The sequence below is a fragment of the Bombina bombina genome, chromosome 7, assembly GCF_027579735.1.
Source record: "Bombina bombina isolate aBomBom1 chromosome 7, aBomBom1.pri, whole genome shotgun sequence".
NCBI lineage: Eukaryota > Metazoa > Chordata > Amphibia > Anura > Bombinatoridae > Bombina > Bombina bombina.
In genome coordinates this window covers 127340106-127363033 of record NC_069505.1, presented here as the reverse complement: position 1 = coordinate 127363033, position 22928 = coordinate 127340106, and the positions used below count along the sequence as shown (strand labels likewise).

The window sequence follows — 22928 nt, the reverse complement described above, 5'->3', positions numbered from 1 at the left end:
TAGTAAAAGTGATTTGTGAAGGTAATAAAATCTTCTACTGAAGCAAACTCCTGAGTTGGATCATTACTCTTCAAAAAACACACAGTCATTAGTAGTAGGTGCTAAGTCTTTATTCAAAAATCCTCCAGATCAATTATATTCCACGACTTAACTAAGTGTGTTTTCTCAAAATGTTGTTGGAAATAATGGATCTGGATGATGTTTAAATAAAGGAAAATATTTTACTCCCAGTGTGGCGGCTTCTGTGTTTTTTCTGCAGATTTATAGTACTGGGTAGTGGCCTGGTTACTGGTTTTGTATCATTACTCTTCATGTAACCATATGTATTATAATATTTGGCAGATTTATCACTCTCCAGACGATCAAGATTCACAGGTAGTGAATCTGTCCACCCAGGATAGTAAATTGTGGGCAGCATTTTCCGACCGTATTTATCACTGCACAACTGGGCGCTGGTGCAATGCCGTCCCCTACTCTCGAACAGCCCAGGGGTGACTATAATACATCAAGAGAGAGGTATTAGGAAGCTGTGGTCTACACCTACTCAGTGTTCTCACTGGCTAATAGGAACAGCTCCCACAGGAACACACCTACACTAGAAACCACCTCGACAACAGGAACATTTTTAAATACTTCTTTTTTTTTTTTAAATACTCATTTTCAAACAAAACTAAGAAAAATAACTTTTATGTTCATGTACAATACAGATATTTATGTGCAACTTGCAGCCTGTTCACTCTCTCATGTCCCAGTACTTACCCAACTGATTCTGCCAGAGGTTTGGTAGATTCTTCTGAGACAAAGACATGACAAGCAAAGCGATGATCTGAGGGGTGCTTGGTAATGAAGCCAAAATATCTGCGTAGGGGATAAAAAGGGGTAGAGAGAATTTTTTTTTTTTTTACTCTCTATTTGTGATAATGTGGTATATGTAATGTAATGTTTTATTTTTTATTCAATCGTACAAAATTACGTACAACTACTTTTTAATGGTATTTTATGCTTACCTGATAATTTTCTTTTCTTCTGATGGAAAGAGTCTACAGCTGCATTCATTACTTTTGGGAAATAAGAACCTCGCCACCAGGAGGAGGCAAAGACAACCCAGCCAAAGGATTAAAGGGACACTGAACCCAAATTGTTTCTTTAGTGATTCAGATAGAACATGCAATTTTAAGCAACTTTCTAATTTACTCCTATTATCAAATTTTCTTCATTCTCTTGGCATCTTTATTTGAAATGCAAGAATGTAAGTTTAGGTGCCGGCCCATTTTTGGTGAACATCCTGGGTTATCCTTGCTGGTTGGTGGATAAATTCATCCACCAATAAAAAAAAGTGCTGTCCAGAGGTCTGAACAAAAACAAACAAACTTAGATGCCTTCTTTTTCAAATAAAGATAGCAAGAGAATGAAGAAAATGTTATAATAGGAGTAAATTAGAAAGTTGCTTAAAATTGCATAATCTATCTGAACCACAAAAGAAAAAAAATTGGGTTCAGTGCCGCTTTAAATACTCCTCCCACTTCCCTCATTCCCCAGTCATTCTGCCGAGGAACAAGAAACTGTAGAAGAAATATCAGGGTGAAAAGGTGCCAGAAGAATAAAAACAAAGACGCCCCACATAAAAAAAGACGGGTGGGGAGCTGTGTACTCTTTCCATCGGAAGAAAATGAAATTATCAGGTAAGCATAATTTATGTTTTTCTTCCTAAATTGAAAGAGTCCACAGCTGCATTAATTACTTTTGGGAAAACAACACCCAAGCTATAGAGGGCACTGAATGCCAAAATGGGAGGGTACATAGGAAGCCCATTTTGAGGGCACCAGGCCTGAAACCACTACCCAACACAAAACCCTGCTTCGTCCGAAGCCGAGAAAACAAAAAGGGAAAAGTCCCCAAGGAAACTGATAGCCCGGAAGCCTAGCTAGAGACCACCTCATCAGACACAACTGAGCCAACGGTCCTCCGGGGGAGACTGTCACCCAACAGTCGATCCCCCACCACACACCCTTTACTAGCAAAGGGAACCCCGCCAAAACTTCCAAAGGAATAGGGCAAGGAAGAACCAAATGGGAAACAAAAGGTTACCACAAACTCCATAAAGGGAAAACCCCCCATCAAACCAAGCTCACAAGACCTAAATGGGTCCTGACAACAAGGTGAGGCAACGCCCAATCCAAATAGAAACCACAAGGTTTAGAACCGGTAGCAGAACAGAGAAAAAGTTCTCCCAAAATCCTGCAAGGATTGGAACAGCTAGCTAGCACTCGATCAAGGCGCAAACAGCTGTAGCTGGTTCCAAACCTTCACTTGCCAGGCAGCAAGTCAACCAGCGCCTAGGAACAACTGAAAACGGAGACCAGGTCTGAACCAGGGGACCAAAAAAACCCCAGACTCAAAAACAGGTGGAAAAAAAATGGCACAGCCATTACAATAGTACTCGGGTGCCAACCCGAATACCACATGGAGACCTTCGACATGGCCGTAGACCTAGAGATCTAGCTAAAGGCCCAACATAGACTCAAGGTAGAGCCAGCAACACTCCACATGGACAGAACAACCCAGAGAGCATACCTCTCTTTGAAATAGGTTAACCCATCTGTCCTAACCTCCTGAAGCCAGGAGAAGACCTAAGATAGGGACCACTCTTCTGAAAGAAGGATATAAGCCCCCCAACGCAAAGGGGGCTGGGAAATGGGCCCGGAAGGACAGAGCACCTGCCCCCAGCCAGAGGCTGAATGGAGAGAACAATTCTCCAATGCCCTGACCTAGAAGGAATCTCCTGAAGAATTGAACTGGCTAGCACACAGATCAAGGCACCATAGCTACAGTGGTTCCACAGCAAACCCCTTTGCTTGCAGAGCAGCGAAGCCATCACACTTTTTTCAGCAAGCCTACCAAGGGAAACCGACCAAGGCCAAAGGCAAGTCCAGGGGGCATCGGTACCCAGAAAACCTGGTCAACTGAACCAGTTTAACTAGCCCAACCAAAGGACACCGCCCAAGTTTCCTGGAACTGGGGAACCCCGGACCAGCTCTAGATCCTAACAGTCCTGTACAACCCCCAACGGGATCCACATAGGAAATGCTGAGAAAAACCTCAGCCACCGGAGAACCAGAGAAAGGAGAGGTCAAAGCCCCAAAATAATCAAGAACCCGGAAACTGAAATCCCCCATCTGATATAAAACCAGACCCCCGGGAGATACCATACAATGTCCAAAGTAAAATGGACAACAAGAAAAACTTGCAAGTCCCGACCAGAAGACGAGACGACCCCTTGCCAGAGTCCAACGCTCCAAGGAGCTATGGAAGCAAGACTGAAACAAGGTCACTAGGCGTAATAGCCACACTACGACCAAGAACTAGGGGATACCTCGAGGACAATGTCACTCGAACAAAGGCTAGTCTCCACATCACCCCCAAAAAATCAGAGAAGATGAAAGAAGAATGCAGAGCATCCCCCAGCTCTGGGGAAGAAACCCTAAAAAGAGCTCAAGGAGACCACACTGCCCATGTCTCTACAAAGGAACCAACTCACGAAGGAAACCAGGTCTCCTGAAGGAACCCGAGGAACGGACGAAGTCCAAAAGTTCTCAAGAAGAGAACCACAGCAGGAACAAGTCCAAGGACAATACCAGAGTCTCAGAAGGCCAAACTGCTCAAAACAATGGTAAGGAGGTGCTAAGCCCCCAATCCTCCCAAGAGAGGAAGGAAACTCTAGGCCCAGAGGAAATCGGAGCCAAGAGAGTGACGCAGTGGAACTCCACTGACCCGGTCACCAGATTGAATGCTGAATAAGGACTGACACAATCCTCCTAGCCATACGGATCCTTTTTTAGACTGTTTAGCTGAACTTGTAAAGAAAAACAAGAAAACACACAAATAATAATGTGAGCACTCAGCGCCCCACCGGACCAGCCAGGCAGAACTGGCGCTATGTGTCTGAATAAGCCACAGGACAGAAGATCTGAATCCCAGCAGGACCAGCCGCAGCAGGGGTCATAACTGTCAAGTTGGCAAAATCCTCCCTCAAAAGGGAAAGGAAGGTAAAACAGACAAACCTAGGACTAACTTGTCCCTTAACAAACTTCCTGAAGGAAACACATAATCGAAATTAAAAAACATCCTATCCGGATAAAAGAAAATATAAGGCAACCCGTATGTTAACGGCCAGGAAGAAAGCAGGCATACCCGCAGGACCAGCCAAACGGAACCCCGATCTTCCAATAAAAAACTGGGAAAGATCTCAATAATCAGACAATTTGGAATTTTGTCGTCACTTCATGTCTAATGAGGTGAGCCATTCGAAGTAGAAGACTGCGGATTCCCATATCCATTAAGGATAGGATCCTCTAATAACTCAAAAATGTGTCTGAGTAAAACACGAAGACGCGCTATTCTGTAACGAAAGGCACATCACTCAGGGACAGCTACACCCGCAGGGAACTGTATAGGCCCACCCAAGGCCGGTAGACCTGGGACGATCGGGCATGAGCACAAACGCAAATAAATGTCTGGACTTTGCAGACGCATAATCGCCAAAAATATGTGAAAGCAAAAACGAGCTGCAACCTCCGGGGGGAACAAGCCGTCCTGTAAGGTGGGATAAACATGCTACCCGCATGTGTAGTAGTAGTAGGGAGCGGTAGCCTCTTGGAGGACAGAACCCCCAGAGGCGGATGGCTCAGCAGATCCCTGATTCCCCCGAGCCTGATGAACAGGGCGCTCTAATACGGCATATCACACATAACTGATTGACCTGTGTCAGCGGGGCCAAGTCACATTCTTCACAAGTTGAAGAATCTGAATCTGAAATTTGAACAGTCTCAGCATCAGAATCCTCCATAACTAGATAGAGAATAAAAAAATATGGACTAAGAAAAAACTTAAACGGCACCTGACACCCACAATGGCTGGGGCACTTACCACCTCCTAGAACCAGACACAAGCAGACTTCAATTTTTCAGTCGCCAAACGGAAATGGAAGACCAGAACGTAAACATGTCCAGAATCCAGTCACAAGGTGAACCGTACCGTCCAAAAACAAAGTGCGCCCAACCATAAGGTTGCATCACTTCCAAAGGCCTTTGTGTTCTAAGCCAAGAGCCCAGGTAACACTACACATAAGCAGATTGAATCACATAACAAACATGATTAAAAAAAACCCTGTTCAATAATCACCCTCAGGAGATATTAACCCTCAATTCCAAGATACCAAAGGAGCCTCACTGAGGCCCCATAAATATAAAGTCCTGCAAGACAGTTCCTTACGGGAAAACATAATAAGTTACAGTATATTCTGATGAAATAAAATAAAACAATCTTACCGGAATCTACGCCATGGAACAAGAACACGGCCCTTCAAGTGTGATGAATAGTAGCAGCGTCTCCGCCATGGACTTTAGAGAAGAAAGAAGGCAGCGAAGCGAAGTTCGACAACGCTGATTGCTTGTGGAGCTGTTAATATGAGTCGGGATGGTTTTCGCAGAAAGACTCTCCCTGCATCTCCTTACTCTTACTTTCATCCAGGCCCTCACTGAGAGACGGATAGGATTACTTAAAACTCCCGTCCCATGTCGAAGAGTACTACCCTCCATAAGAGACAAAACAAACTTCTGACACTTCTCTGCCAACCTCCTGGGATGAAAGGCAAAGAATGACTGGGGATGAGGGAAGTGGAAGGAGTATTTAAGCCTTTGGCTGGGGTGTCTTTGCCTCCTCCTGGTGGCCAGGATTTTATTTCCCAAAAGTAATGAATACAGCTGTGGACTCTTTCTATTTAGGAAGAAAATAGATTTAAAAAAAAAAAAATGGGTACAGAGAATATGACAGTGCTATACACAAAGAGAATTGTATGAAGAGAAAAATTGAGCTAAAAATATCCATTATCACTTACTTGCTATTTCTCGGATGGTAGCCACAGAATGATATATTATTTAACTGGAAGAAATGACTGCATGTATTTATTTGCTGAAAAAAATGAAAAGAAAATTTTAAATGTAAAATGTTGAATTGATTTAAACGGCCATTTTAGTGGGAAAAATAAATAAATAAATTCAAAGAACTGCCGGTCCTGAGTGGAAACGTTGGTAGTCACATGACCCAGCTGTACAACTGCTGTTGATTGGGTCACCTGCAGGTTCTGTTCAGGGCCAGCAGTCCTCTGCGGCTCATTAGCGGTACTTTCACTATGTGCAGTTTACGCATTAATAATTTTGCCTGCCTTGGTGCATAATACTTCTAAAGAGTGTACTAGTTCCACTTTCTCTCAGAGCCTGGAATTCCACCATCAAAAATGAGGAAGGGGGTTGTTTACCCTGAAACGTCACACCAAAATAAAATTGTTTGACTGTTGACTAATATATATATATATATATATATATATATATATATATATATATATAAAGGAGGTGTATAGAAATAGCGCTGTAGGATCTCCAGAAATGAGTGTGATCATATGTATACATATAAATGTATGAGGTGCCACTTTATATGTAACCCCAAATTTGCTAAAAAAAATAATATAATTTATATATTATGAAAATATTTTTCTTTTTTATTAAAAAGACTGTGGGCTCAGTTAACACTAACTGCAGTCACTTTTTTCTGATTGCAGTTTTTCTGTGCTGAGTCCTAATTGCTAAAAACAATGTTTATTGAGTATGTATAAAAAACACAGTGGTAAAAACAAAATCAAATGTGAACAGCACAAACATTGAACATACACAAAACAAAGTTTATGCAGTATTTTCTCTGGGTCCAGCTGGCTGACTGAAACTAACTCGTAGAAAGTATGTAACAGCCAGGTGCTGGATCTGTATGATAGCAAAAATAAAAAAAATATATTTAAAAATTGAAACTGAGATGTGGCATTTATGTATTGTAAAAATTTATTTGAAAAATTGATGATGATAAAAAACTATTTAGGGATATGTGTTGTAGGAATTATAAAATCATCATGTGCAGGTATGGAATTTAATAGAATATAATGGAATGAAATTAATTTTGAGGGATCAAGTATCTTGATTAGAAACCTAGAAACATATTGAAGCGTACATAGGTAGTTAAAAATAAACTGTTTAGCTGCGATCGTTAAAAATGGGAGGGAGAACAAAGCTAATGGTAAAAAATATATATGTATATCCGTTAAAAAAGTATATGTCCGTATTGGTAGAAAAATAATTACATCCGTTAAGGTGCAGGTATATAAAAGTTAATTAGGTGAATAGATATAGGACTTATCTCCTGAAATTGAAATGTTCGTTGGTGTATAGTGGAAAGAGCCAAACAGTTCCTCTGTGGTTGCTTGTTTGCGGGAAACCAGAAGTGGATCTGTGGTGCGAGCGGAAGTGACGTCACTGTAATCTCGCATGCTTACGCTTTTCGCACTCTGATTTTGTTTTTACCACTGTGTTTTTTTATACATACCCAATAAACATTGTTTTTAGCAATTAGGACTCAGCACAGAAGCACTGCAATCAGAAAAAAGTGACTGCAGTTAGTGTTAACTGAGCCCACAGTCTTTTTAATAAAAAAGAAAAATATTTTCATAATATATACATTATATTATTTTTTTGAGCAAATTTGGGGTTACATATAAAGTGGCACCTCATACATTTATATGTATACATATGATCACACTCATTTCTATACACCTCCTTTTTATCTACCTTACTCTACTTGTTAGTGGTTACAAGTATACTCTCTTAGAAACTAGCAGCTTCCAGGAACTCTTTAGACTTTAAGACAGCGCGTATTACCTAACCCTCATTTATATATATATATATATATATATATATATATATATATATATATATATATACACACAATATTTATCAATCTATATACCTGTATATATGTATACACACATCTATATCTGAATATATTCATAGGGGTCAATTTATTAACCCCTTCACCCCACAAGAGAACCTGCAGTCCGTATTTAACAAGCAGTGGTCATCAGACCGCTGCTTCCCTAACCTTTCGCCACTTCTTAGGTGGCAAATTTAAATCTCCCCGGGCTCGTGTGCAATGCTGATTATGACAGCGTAATTCAGCGCGCCAGAGGCGAGCTGCGGCGGACAGGGACGCGTATGTGCGCCTCTGTCTGCTGCAACTTGATAAATCGACCCCATAGAGATATATATTTTACAAAAAATAATGAGAGAGAAAAGAGAGAGAGAGAAAAGAACATTTTCTTATATGTGAAGAACATAGGAATGTAAAGTATTCCTAACTCACTTCGGGTTTAACGTAGTTGGACTAACTCAGTGTCGGATTAGCGTGCCCCATCAAAGTTTATGGGGAGAAGAAATTAATGTGGTCGCAGTATCCAAAGCTCTTAAGTGCCTCGGTCTTTCGCTTGCGTGCTTTTTACTTACAACTTGTAATTTCAGTGCTAATGAGGGTGTGATACATTTTTACTTTTAGCGCAGTTAGTACGCAAGCGAAAAAATACATTTAGCACTTGTAATCCAGACAATAGTAGTGTAGGGTCGCTACTCTTAAAATGACATGCTCTAACAAAATTACATTTAGATTACTATGGCCCTTTAATTGGTGATATGTTCTTTGAGTTTAATGCCCCTTAAAGGGACATAAAACAGGTTGAGATCTGTGCATTTTCTAAAAGGACTAATTAATTAAAAATAGTTTGCTTAAAAAAATTGTTTAAAACTTGCTGGCAAGCATTTTAAAATGATTTTCAAAAATAAGCAAAACTAATTACATAGCTAAGCTGCCTGGATCAGCCAACTCCTCCCCCCTTATCAGTGTTTAGACACAGGCATTGGATTTCAACTGAGTTCCCAGCTTCTAGGCATGATTCTTGGCATAATCACTGTGCACTTTTGAATTCTACCAAAACAACAATAGATATAGATACAGCCATAGAAGAAAATGTGTGGGGGGAGGAGTTAGAGCTTTACAATTCAGAAAGTAAAATGAAAGGGTTAATGGCGAGGCACTGCAGTATAAATTTGTAGGTAAAGCAATTAAAGTACATATTATTATTTGTCTCTATCCCAACCTGTTTTATGTCCCTTTAAACAAGATTTAATACATATTAGATAAGCTTTTCACCAGTGAGTCAACTATCTCTAATTCCAGTGTACTGTAAAATTACAGGTTATACCAGATGCAGAGTATAACATGTATGGGAAATTATTTATTTAGGTTTATATTTGTGTATGAAATAGCTGTCTAAGGTAACTGAAACCAGAACCACATGCAAAAAGCTAGCAGTGATAGTGCAAGACTCGGGAGCGATAAATAGCGCTACACTAGTAGACTAGCCTGAAATGGGCTAAGCTTACAGGGAGAGCAGACCTCATTAGATTAAAGGGACATTAAATACAATTTATATGCATGTTATTGAGATTATTCCCAGCCCCTGCTAGTCATGTTAAAATCTACCTTTTATTGCATTCTAGTGCACATGTGCAGTGTAACCTAAGTCACAACATGGTGGCACCCATAATTAGAGGGAGGTGCATGAAATATGATTAGTGTTTTATCCCTCTATATTTACACAATATCATCCTTATCTCTCAATACATAGTGAGGCTAATAACGAGGCCCTGATATTTAAAACCTCTCTGCTCAGGTGAGATATTCCTAGTGAAATTTTCAAAAGGCAGATTTTGCTTTACTTCTCGAAGGAGCATTCCCTGCATCTCTGTATGTGAAGGAGAGACAAGTCCAGTGCAATATAGCACTGCATGACATGACAGTTCTGCTGCATTAACACTTTGTGCTATCTATTTTATGTAACTTTAAACTGCAGATTATATTTTATTACATTTACATTTTGAACTTTGTTTTGTATTTTAGGATTGTGATTTTACAAATTCTGATTATGCCTTCAAAGTTTTTGTGTAACATTAACAAATTAGGCTCATACTTTGTATATTTATGTGTATCTTTTACAAATTAGATTGCACTTTGCATGTCTTATTTAAGTAAAAAACTATAAAGATGTCACTTTCGAGAGATGAGCAATGTCTTTATAGAGAGTAATTAAGCTATATGGGATACAAAATTTCACATGGGAGAGAGAAGGCAAATGGAGAACCCCTGGGCTGATATACAGGCATCTATTTATCAAGCCGTCAACCGCAAATACGCTGGAATTCCGCAGCGTATTTGTGGCGAGCCTGATTCCCCTTAGTTATCAAACCCTACAGACCGGCAAAAGTAGAATTTTGTGACGTAACATACGATCCGCCGGACTCAGTCCGACACATATCGATGCTTACGTCATTACAGATGTTCCGAATGCAAATTCGGCACAATCTGACTACTTTTGCTAGTTATCAAATTTTTACCAGGTACGCTCGCCACTATTCTGGCCCAGCATACCTGGTTTTCAAACCGCCGACCTGGAGGCGGCGGATACCATAGGAATCAATGGGAGTCTGAAAGCAGCGAAAGCTCATGTTTGCTGCTGCCCGATATCCCATTGATTCCTATGGTAACGTTTACACCTAACACCCTAACATGTACCCCGAGTCTAAACACCCCTAATCTGCCGCCACCTACATTATACTTATTAACCCCTAATTTACTGCCCCGCCACCGCCACCTACATTATACTTATTAACCCCTAATCTGCCCCCCCTACACCGCCGCCAGCTACATTATACTTATTAACCCCCAATCTGCCCTCCCCCTACACCTCCGCCACCTACCTACATTTATTAACCCCTAATCTGCTGCCCCCAATGTCGCCGTCACTATATTAAATTTATTAACCCCTAAACCTAAGTCTAACCCTAACACCCCTTAACTTAAATATAATTTAAATAAATCTAAATAAATATTCCTATCATTAAATAAATTATTTCTATTTAAAACTAAATACTTACCTGTAAAATAAACCCTAAGATAGCTGCAATATAACTAATAGTTACATTGTAGCTAGCTTAGGGTTTATTTTTATTTTACAGGCAAGTTTGTATTTATTTTAACTAGGTACAATAGTTATTAAATAGTTATTAACTATTTAATAACTTCCTAGTTAAAATAAAAACAAATATACCTGTAAAATAAAACCTAACCTAAGTTACAATTACACCTAACACTACACTACAATTAAATTAATTGCCTAAACTAAATACAATTAAATACAATTAATAAAATGATCTAAAGTACAAAAACAAACAAACACTAAATTACAGAAAATAATAAACAAATTATAAGATTTTTAAACTAATTACACCTAATCTAATCCCCCTAACAAAATAAAAAAGCCCCCCCAAAATAAAAAAAAGCCCCCCCCCAAAATAAAAAAAAGCCCTACCCTACACTAAATTACAAAAAGCCCTTAAAAGGGCCTTTTGTGGGGCATTGCCCCAAAGTAATCAGCTCTTTTACCTGTGAAAAAAAATTACAACCACCCCCAACATTAAAACCCACCACCCACACAACCAAGCCTACTCTAAAACCCACCCAATCCCCCCTTAAAAAAAACTAGCACTAACCCCTTGAAGATCACCCTACCGTGAGAAGTCTTCACCCAACCGGGCCGAAGTCCTCAACAAAGCCGGCAGAAGTGTTCCTCCAGACGGGCAGAAGTCTTCATCCAGACGGCATCTTCTATCTTCATCCATCCGGCGCGGAGCGGCTCCATCTTCAAGATATTCGACACGGAGCATCCTCTTCATCCGACGCCTTCTTGAACAATGACGGTTCCTTTAAGTGACGTCATCCAAGATGGCGTCCCTTCAATTCCGATTGGCTGATAGAATTCTATCAGCCAATCGGAATTAAGGTAGGAAAAATCCTATTGGCTGATTTAAGATAAAATATTTACAAAATTAATCAACTGAACTAACCTCTGGACCATTTAATTTTTAAAAATTTTTTGGGGGGAGGGGTGGAGCACTCCCTCCGCTCAGCCGTGTACAGGGTCTCAAAAGCGCATTGCACTTTCGGACAGCAAGGGACTGCGTGGTCCCTTCTCACCCTCTCTCTCATCCAAGGCAAGTGGTGTGTGGAATCTGGCTATTGAAAAACAAATGCAGCAATCAATCTGTTAATTTGTTTTAAAAATGTTTAGAGGCCGAATTCAGCATTGCACCAGCAGGTCCTGTGAGCTGCTGGTGCAACGCCGCCCCTTGCTGACTCGCGGCCGCTAGCAGGGAGGTGTCAATCAACCCGATCGTATTTGATCGGGTTGAATTGCAGCGATTCCTGTCTGCCTCATCAGAGCAGACGGACAGGGTTATGGAGCAGCGGTCTTTAGAACGCTGCTTCATAACTGCTGTTTCTGGTGAGTCTGAAGACTCGCCAGAAACACGGGCCCTCGAAGCTTCAGAGCTTGATAAATGGGTCTCTTAGACTGATCTGTTATTCTATAGCAGCATGACAGAAACATCTTGTAATTACAGGGGGTTTATGGTACCTTGAAAAGGAATATAAAAACAAAGTACCACCACAACAAGGTTAACAGCAGTAAGAGATTTGTAGATGGAGAGCAGGAGTAAAAGAGATAAAAGGTGGAGAGTACAAAATGAGATACAGATTTATATAAAGGAGGAGAGGTTTTCTGCCAGTTTGGGGCACAATACCTGTGTGTAATCCTGGGGGTCTTCCTCCCTCACAGCAATCTTCACTCCCCGCATGCTGATCTCCAGGATACAGCTGGATGGAGGGTTTGAGAGAACTGTGAGACGACGTGACGTAGCAATCTAAAACATCAAGATGTGTGACAAATTAAAGGGACATAAGTCACAAACGCTCATGATTCAGATAGAACATGTACATTTAAAACACTTATGTTATGAAAAGCAATTAGTTCTCTAGGTATCCTTTGCTGAAAAGCACATGTACATACCCTTAGCAGCAGCAGTGCACTACTGGGAGCTAGCTGGTGATTGGTTTCCACACACACATATGCCTCTTGTCACTGGCTCACCAGATGTGTTTAGCTAGCTCCCAGTAGTGCACTGCTGCTCTTGAGCTGACTTCACCTATGTGTTTAAACCCTTTGGTTAACCCCATAGTTATATGCAACCAATAGTGCAAAGATACAAACATATTAGAATATTTTCTTTTTGCACTTTCCTGTACCTTTAACCTTTGGTGCTCGAAGCCTATTTTATTGTTTATTCCTGAAGGAAAAACATCATCATCTAACACAGGGTTCTTCATGTATACTGGGTCGCGACTTGTGTGTGTGTGTGTGCTGTATTGTATGAGATTGTGTGTGCTCTGTGTGTGGGGTGTGTGTTGTATGAGTGTGTGTGGTATGCATGTAATATGAAAGTGTGTGTGTGTTATATGAAAGTGTGTGTTGTATGAGAGAATGTGTTATATAAAAGTGTGTGTGTTGTAAGAGTGTATGGGGTGAGTGTGTGTTATATGAAAGTGTGTGTGTTGTATGAGAGTGTGTATGGTATGTGTGTTACATGAAAATGTGTGTTGTATGAGAGTGTGTTGTGTGTGTGTTGTATGAGAGTGTGTGGTGTGTGGTGTGTGTGCTGTATGATTGTGTGTGTTGTATGAGAGTGTGTTTGTGTGTGTTGTATGAGTGTGTGGTGTGTGTGTTGTATGAGAGTGTGTGTTGTATGATTGTGTATGTGTTGTATGAGTGTGTGTGTTGTATGATAGTGTGTAGTGTGTGTGTTGTATGATTGTGTGTGTGTTGTATGAGTGTATGTTGTGTGTGTTGTATGAGAGTATGTGTGTTATTACGTTTTACAACGCTTTCAAATTTGACTATAATCAGGAATAAAGCATGCACCTATTTTAGTCTCTTTGACAAAAATTGCAGCTATCATGTTGTTTATTTCTTAAGAAATGTTCAGACCAGGTATAAAAATTGGGTCCCAAAGGTATGTGATATCATGGCACTGGGTCTTGGGGGAAAAAGTTTGAAGAACCCTGATCTTACATATCTCACAGGCTTGTCTGCGTTTTTGAGGACCTGCATGCAAAATGGTGTTAGTGGGTGCTGAGCTATGTACCCCAGGGGCGTATTAAAGGGACAGTACACTGTAAAATAGTTTTTCCATTAATGCATTTTAAATGACTTGTTATACCACCTGCAGATTATAAAATATTTGAGAAATTGCATTTTCGGGTTTATTTGTGTATATGAAATAGCTGGTTTTGTGCTTTGAAACCACATCCTATTACAAGGGGTTGAACTTAAGGTAATATCAGATCTCATTATGTTATAACTTTGTGTACACAGACTTGCTTCCTTATCTTATAATTGTCTAGAAAACTAAAGCTCAATACAAAGAGAGAACAATGGAAAATTATCATTTTATTACTTAACTATCATGCCCCCAATTGAGAGTGTAATTTCTTCTGCTGGCTGTGTTTACTTAGGCTTGTCAATAACATATACTCCAGTATCAAAACTTTCAGTATAGGTTGGGAAATTACAAGCTAAATCAGCTATTTCAAGTGCTGAAATAGGAGCTACTTGCAACCAATTTAATATACTCTAGCAGGTAAAAATGATCATTGGGAATAATTTAAAGGGGAGAAAGTTTTTGGGTGAACTGTCCCTTTAATGCAAAGGCCAACAAGGCCGGTGCCTAGAGCGACAGTTTTTGGGGGGCGGCATTTGTCCCAAGTCACTAAATATTTGGTCATAGATTTTTTTTTAAATTCTTTATTTATTTACTAGTCCTAAAGCCCGTGTACACGGGCCAATTTTTTAAGTACTGTGGTTCCAACCCTTGCTCCCTCTCTTTCCCCCCTCTCTTTTGCGCTCTCTCCCCCCCTCTCTTTTGAGCTCTCTCTCCTTGTGCTCTGTCTCTCCCTTCCCTTTTGAGCTCTCTCTCCCCTCTCTTTTGAGCTCTCTCTCCCCCCTCTTTTGAGCTCTCTCTCCCCCCTCTTTTGAGCTCTCTCTCCCCCCTCTTTTGAGCTCTCTCTCCCCCCTCTCTTTTGAGCTCTCTCTCCCCCTCTCTTTTGAGCTCTCTCTCCCCCCTCTCTTTTGAGCTCTCTCTCCCCCCTCTCTTTTGAGCTCTCTCTCCCCCCATCTCTTTTGAGCTCTCTCTCCCCCCTCTCTCTTTTGAGCTCTCTCTCCCCCCTCTCTTTTGAGCTCTCTCTCCCCCCTCTCTTTTGAGCTCTCTCTCCCCCCCTTTCTTTTGAGCTCTCTCTCCCCCCTCTCTTTTGAGCTCTCTCCCCCCCCCTCTCTTTTGAGCTCTCTCCCCCCTCTCTTGTGCTCACTCTCCCCCCCCCCTCTTGTGCTCACTCTCCCCCCCCCTCTCTTGTGCTCACTCCCCCCCCTCTTCCTTCCATCAGCGCTATCGCAAAAGGATCCCTTATGCGCTGCAGGACCCCATCAGCTGGCCGGCTTCCCTAGTGTTACTCATTTTCAGGGTCTGCACAGGGAGTGCTAGGGAGATGCCAGAGTCCTGAAGGAGGCATAGGCAGAGTGCAGTATGGTGGATATTTCTTCCGTCTTAGGATAAATGTGGCCCTTTCTGCCAGTGCCTAGGCTCTTCATTACGCTCATGGTCAGTGCACAGAGGGAGTTTTTTTTTGAGCTGTAGAAACCCTTCAGCTTGACGGCTCCTCAGCGGTATTGGAGGGGGTAAGAGCCTTATACCGGTGTGGGAGGGGCTCCAGGCTAATGTATTAGGTGCATTATAATTTAGACTATTAAATTTCAGCCTCTCACAGCCTCTCTCAATCAGCTTGCATGCTGTGTACCTTGCGCTCCCTATCTCGCGCCAGACCTCACAGCTGTCACTGACCTCAGCTTGTATGCTGTGTAGCTCGCACCCCCTATCTCGCGCCGGCTGGTTCTCACGTGGCAGACCTCACAGGTGCCACTGACCTCGCTCCAAGCCGCCACCGATTTTAATGTTAAGGCCAGGTATGTTTGTCTCTACTGCGCATGACTGCATCTGACAAACATACCTGGCCTTTTATTATATAGGATTTTAAATTTTTTATTTTGAACGTGACCGTCTTTTTGCCGAATTCACGTGACATTTTTCATCTGCCGCCCGCCTTCCTGTCTGACCCGCCTTCCTATCTGACTGGAACTAACATGAAGCCGGCCGCACATGGATTGAGTCATGGCTGCACTTGCGCAGCTCTTGAGCTGTGACATGAAGACGACAGTCACAGTGGGATGATTGGGATAGGTAGAGGAGGTGGCTGACCCGACTGACTAAGTTAACCCAGGTAGAAGCAGGGCACTGGGCAGCTCAGTACTGCTGGGAAGCGGTAGTGTTTTCATTCATCATCATTGTGTAGTGGTAGTGTTAATTTCAAGTCAGCCTAGCCAGGAAAATATTATTTTAGTAATATTTTCCTGGCTATGCTGACTTGAAATTAATGCTACCACTACACAATGATGATGATCGGATCCCCAATGTTTATTTTGCAGTGAGCTGAGCTAACACTGATCTCCATGTGGTAATAATTACTTCTACGGTCCACCAAATGAAGATCAGTGTTAGCACAGCTCATCAGTGTTAGCACAGCTCACTGCAAAATAAACATACAGCATTAACGTTTTCCTCCCTACAGTACTGGATCCTCTGTGTCAGCACAGCCAAAAGCATTTGCACGCTGACAGAGTCAGAGGATGACTCAGTGTATAATCTAATTAATTATAGCTATTACAAACAAAATAACTGAGTGTACCTCTCTCAAACAAATATTTATTAATAAAGTAAATACAATGCATAGTGAGTGATTAAAGATGTCTCATATCACCTTATTTGAATAACTACAGTTGCATCTGATTCTGAGTATGAAATGTTTGACTCTGTCCAGGTTTAGGCTTAACCTCATATTGGCAGTAAATCTGGTAATTGATCGATTTTGGAGAGAGTGTGAAGTCTCGAGTTACAAAGCTAAGAAGCCTATATACAGTATATATATATATTGTGAGAGAACCCAAGGCATAGTAATGGAAGGTGTCTATATTCCCTCAAAAGTGCTGCAGTTCGGGGTATGGTCTGACAACCCCAGGGAGAATGTTTGTTTGCCACATAGAGAAAATATTTCTGGGTCCCTGGGGTGGAGTATTTGGAGAGTAGGGTGGGCCAGTGCTCCACCCCGCAGTTTGCAGGTAGCACATTATGTCAAAAAGTCCAGTCCAGGAATTCTGTCTGACTCAGCTAGCTACTCACCTGCATGTGGTAATTGACAGCAGGTGCTAATAAAATCCCCAGTCAGGGGTTGAGAGGTAGATTTGCCAGCAGTAAAGGGAAACTGCAAACACTCTCATGAGAGACTGAGAGGAATGATCTCTAAAGAACAAAGTTTTGAAAGGTCTGTGCAATATTACTTTTGTGAAAAGCTACTTAGTGCAGACAGTTGTACTTGTTATTAAGTACTCAGTGGAGCAAGCCTCTTTTGTTTTATGTTTATTTTGCCTGTTTTTGCCAGACCTGATAATAAACAGACTGTATTTTATAAAGCTACAACCTTGTGTGGTGTTTCCAGCTTTGAGGACTGTGTGTTTCCAAGATCCCAGGTCACAATATATATGAGTGTTGTGTGTATGTGTGGTGGTGTGTGTGTGTGTTGTGTGTGTGTAACTGTATGTATGGGTGGTTGTGTGCGTGTGTTAAAAACCATAACAAATAAATGTAAAACATTTAAAAATATTAATGGAATTGTCTGCTGCTCAGACTTACTCAAATATAGTCTAATTGTCTGCTGCTCAGACTTACTCAAATACAGTCTAATGCTAACACCTGGGTGTGTCTAGTTTTATTATTAGTACTCTGTGGTTTTATTATTGTATTATTTGGTGATTTTTCCGCTACTCGCTTGTGCTCTTACTCGCAAACGTACATATATACAAAGCGTTTGGCTCTTACGTTGTCAAGAAGAAACAACGATCTGGTTTAATAAAAGCGTTTAGCACAACTGGTAAAGAAATAAATGTTAGTGTAAAAAGACATTTTTTTTTAAATTTTTTTACACCCTGACCAAAAAAAAAAAAGTCTAAAAAAATGCCTTAAAACTGGGGGGGCTGCAGAATTTTGAGTGCCTACCTAGGGCAGCACAAAACCTAAATACGCCCCTGATGTATTACTGTAGTATCTCAAAGGTGCAAGGTGGTCTTTTTATATGGCCATTTATCTATAGGAGAGAGTGAAAGGTGAGAGAAGGGAGATTAAAAAAACAACCACAAATAAACGGATAGCAGAGGATGAGGCCGCTCTGCTACCTCACTCAGGGACTGATGGTCAAACACTTGCAAGCAGGCAAATACAGAAGACCGTATTTGTACTCAGAAGTTTAAAGGGACATTAAACTTTCCAATTTACTTTCTTGATCAAATTAGCTTCTTTCTCATGGTATCCTTTGTTGAAAATTAAACCTAGGCAGGCTCCTAGGAGTCCAGGAGAGTGCATGTGTCTTTAGCACTCTATTGGCAGAAGTGTTTGAAACAATATTTGTAGCAGTGTTATACATTGTTGTAAAAACTGCTGCCATAGAGAGCTAAAAACACTTGCACTCTCCTGGACTCCTATGAAACTGTTTACTCTTCCATAAAGAATACCAGGAGATTTGATTATAGTAAATTGGAAAGTTGTTTAAAATTTCATGAAACATAAATGGTCAATTTTGACTTTAATGTTACTTTAAAGGGACAGTCTAGTCAAAAATAAACTTTCATGATTCAGATAGGGCATGTGATTTTAATTAACTTTCCAATCTACTTTTATCATCAAATTTGTTCTCATGGTATTCTTTGTTGAAAGCTAAACCCAGGTAGGCTCATAGGCTAATTTCTAAGCCCTTGAAGGCAGCCTCTTATCATAGTGCATTTTGATAGTTTTTCACAGCTAAACGGCGCTAGTTCGTGTGTGCCATATAGATAACATTGTACTCACTCTCTTATAGTTATTTATGAGTCAGCGATTGGCTAAAATGCAAGTCTGTCAAAAGAACTGAAATAAGGGGTCATTCTGCAGAGGCATAGATACAAGTTAATCACTTAGGTAAAAAAACATAAATTATGCTTACCTGATAATTTCATTTCCATCGTTACGAGGAGAGTCCACGGCTTCATTCATTACTTGTGGGAAATACAGAACCTGGCCACAAGGAGGAGGGAAAGACACCCCAGCTAAAGGCTTCAATACCTCCCCCTCATCCCCCAGTCATTCTGCCGAGGGAGCAAGGAACAGTAGTAGAAATATCAGGGTATAAATGGTGCCAGATGGAAAAACTAAAGAAATTTAGGTCCACCCAACGAAGAACTGGGCGGGAGCCGTGGACTCTCCTCGTAACGATGGAAATGAAATTATCAGTTAAGCATAATTTATGTTTTCTATCTAATACGGAGGAGAGTCCACGGCTTCATTCATTACTTGTGGGAAACAAATACCCAAGCTCTAGAGGACACTGAATAAAAAATAGGAGGGTAAAAAAACAAGACGGACCCTATTCTGAGGACACCATAGCCTGCAACACCTTTCTCCCAAAAACAGCTTCAGCCGAAGCAAAAACGTCAAATTTGTAAAAGTGTGTAAGGAGGACCAGATAGCCGACCTTCAAATCTGCTCCATAGAGGCCTCATTCTTAAAGGCCCAAGAAGACGCCACAGCTCTAGTTGAGTGAGCTGTAATCCTCTGAGGAGACTTATGTCCCGCTGTCTCATAGGCCAAACGAATCATGTTACTCAGCCAAAATGATAGAGAAGTGGAAGATGTCTTCTGCCCCTTGCGCTTTCCCGAATAGACCACAAACAAAGATGAAGTTTGTCTGAAATCCTTCATAGCCTGAAGATAGAATTTCAAGGCTCGAACCACATCCAAGTTATAAAGTAACCGTTCCTTCGAAGAAGCAGGTTTAGGACACATGGAAGGAACCATAATCTCCTGATTAATGTTGCGATCAGACACCACCATAGGGAGAAATCCCAGAGCAGTGCAAAGAACGACCTTATCTGCATGGAAAACCAACCAGGTAAGGAGGCTTACATTGCAAGGCCGCTAATTCAGACACCCTGTGCGCCGAATCAATGGCCAGTAGAAAAAGAACCTTCCAAGACAGAGTCTTAATGTCAAGAGAATGCACAGGCTTGAACGGAGCCCCCGGCAAAACCTTCAAAACCAGATTCAAACTCCAAGGAGGACCAGAGTGTTTAAACACAGGCCTGATCCTGGACAGAGCCTGAACAAAAGACTGTATATCAAGAAGTTCAGCCAGCTTCTTCTGTAACAACACAGATAGTGCCAAAATCTGTCCCCTTAGGGAACTGGTGGCAAGTCCCTTCTCCAAACCATCCTGGAGGAAGGAAAGAATCCTGGATACCCTGACCTGAATATCCACGAGATTCACACCAGAGTAAGTAGGTCCTCTACACCTTATGATAGATGTGACCAGCTTTCTGGCTTGAATGAGAGTATCAATCACCCTCTCAGAAAATCCTCTTCTGGCTAAGACTAAGCGTTCAAGCTCCATGCAGTCAGCCTCAGAGAATCTAGATTCTGATGCACAAAGGGACCCTGTACCAGCAGATCCCTGCGATAGGCATCCCCACTAGATCCGCAAACCATGTCCTCTGTGTCCACGACGGAGCAATCAGAATAGGTGATGCTTGCTCCTGTTTGATGCGTGCCACTACACAAGGTAGAAGTGGTAACGGTGGAAATATGTAAACTAGGTTGAATCCCCACGGCATCTATCAGTTCTGCCTGGGGATCCCTGGACCGCGAACAGTCTCTGGGTATCTTGAAGTTGAGTCTGGACGCCATGAGATCTATCTCCGGAGTTCCCCAACTGTTGCAAATCTCTGCAAACACTTTGGGGTGAAGAGACCATTCCCCCGGATGAAACGACTGTCTGTTGAGAAAATCCGCTTCCCAGTAGTCCACACCCGGGATGTGTATCGCTGATAGCGAGCAGTCGTGGGCCTCCGCCCACTCCAGAATCCGAGAAACTTCCCTCATGGCTAGGGGGCTTCTTGTTCCCCTCTGATGGTTGATGTAAGCCACCGAGGTAATGTTGTCCGACTGGAATCTGATGAACTTGGAGGACCCCAGGAGAGGCCAAGCTCCCAAAGTGTTGAAGATCGCCGGAAGTTCCAGGATGTTGATCAGGAGAAGAGACTCCTTCCAATTCCACCTGCTCTGTGCCTTCCTGGCACCCCAAACTGCTCCCCAACCTGAGAGACTCGCGTCCGTAGTCACAATCTCCCAAGATGGTCTGAGGAAGGATGTCCCCTGGGACAGCTGATCTGGATGGAGCCACAAAGAGAGAGATTCCCTCGACCCATTGTCCAAAGAGATCAGTTTGGATAAGTCAGAATGATCGTGGTTCCACTGCCTCAGACTGCTGCTGTCCAAGCTCACTCTGACATTACCATCATTTTTATATTTTGCTGCTGCATATTTTTTATCCATTGATGAAGGCAATAAAAGTTACGTTTTAAATTTTGCCTATGGTCCTGCCTCGCCTTTCTTCTTCATTTGTTGGCAATTTTACTACCAGTAAGTCTGTGGGCGTCGGTTTGCAGGACACGCTTGTGGCGGTGCTTTGATTGGTAGCCATGTTACTGTGCTTACACTAGTTGTCAAGACAACGGGAGGAGGAGCTTCGTGGAAGGAGACAGACTGGAACCGGACTGGAAGCCACAGCTGAGAAAACGCAGAAGGCTCGTCACGGATGCAGGTACTGTGTCTCTTTGACGGAATTTGTGACTGCTTGTCAGGATCTATTTGTTTAGTCACCTCTGATTAGGTGTAGCAGAGCTAAGCATGTGTATTTGTCACACACAATTAAACACTGGATGGCCTATAGTGTGTAACTGTGTGTGTTAATATTGCCCCTGAAACCTTAAACACATATAACTGATGAGTTACCAAGTTATGTGGGGCTTGTAATGGCGGTTGCAGTATATGTGAAACTGGACTGCAACAAGTGGAGCAGAACAGCAAAGAAATCAAGTGTAGGCAACGAGTGTAACAGTTAAGGCACAGATTAGAGCAGTAGTGGCAGTCTGTTAATACAAATATATATATATATATGTATATATATGAAGCTGCAGTAGGGCAATAGCTGATGACGTCAGCCCGCTGATCAGCTGTCACAAGTCAGTGAGACCGTAGGAGCTGCAGCGCAGAACCGGAGAGAAACGGATTGCCAGGAACTTATTAAGTTGATCCGGTAAGGCTGCTGTATCGCAATTGAGAGTGAAATCCAGACGAATCAGAGCTGGAGTTAAGCTGTGAGGCTTGGAGACTAGTTAGTGAGTGCGGAGTGCACCAATTGAACAAAATAACCTAGCAATGTTAGGATGAATGGGAGGTGCTTAAATAGCACTTGGCATGAGCTGAGAGGTAAAATCCTTAAAGGAACAGTGTAGTGGATGTAACCATGACACTGCTAAAGTCTCATACCTCTCCTCTTGTGAGTTTGTGAGCTGGCCTGTGCGCTAGGTGAGGGAGATTTCTACTGTGGATCTTCTGTAACAACACAGATAGTGCCAAAATCTGTCCCCTTAGGGAACTGGTGGTAAGTCCCTTCTCCAAACCATCCTGGAGGAAGGAAAGAATCCTGGATACCCTCAGCATGCATAGCTGAAGAGGCCTCAGATGGAATCTGGTGAATGGAATGACATCTATAGTGGATACCATGAGCCCAATCACCTCCATGCACCGGGCCACTGATGGCCTTGACGAGTATTGAAGGGCAAGACAGCTGGAGACAATCTTGCAACGTCTCTGGTCTGTTAGGAATATCTCCATGGCTACGGAATCGATTATCATGCCCAGAAACTCCACTCTGGTACTGGGAACCAGAGAACTCTGTCCTGAGTTTATCTTTCAACCATGAGAATGTAGAAGAAGGGCTCTCAAATGTTCCTCTGCCACCCGGTAGGACGGAGCCTGAATCAGGATGTCGTCCAGATAAGGAGCTACTGCTATCCCTCTGGATCTTGCCACCGCGAGAAAAGCTCCCAGAACCTTTGTGAAGATTCTTGGAGC

The 22928-nt window shown here is 42.0% G+C and overlaps 1 protein-coding gene across 1 annotated transcript in view; it reads right to left on the bottom strand.

Moving 5' to 3' along the window:
* Window positions 1-22928, bottom strand: part of MAPK8IP1 (mitogen-activated protein kinase 8 interacting protein 1) — a 204275-nt gene that overhangs the window by 27462 nt on the left and 153885 nt on the right. The window contains exons 9-11 of the mRNA XM_053720289.1: window positions 12570-12689; window positions 5897-5970; window positions 760-858 (exon numbers count right to left, since the gene is read on the bottom strand). Coding sequence (XP_053576264.1) covers window positions 760-858; window positions 5897-5970; window positions 12570-12689 — 293 coding nt within the window. The remainder of the gene's footprint in view (window positions 1-759; window positions 859-5896; window positions 5971-12569; window positions 12690-22928) is intronic.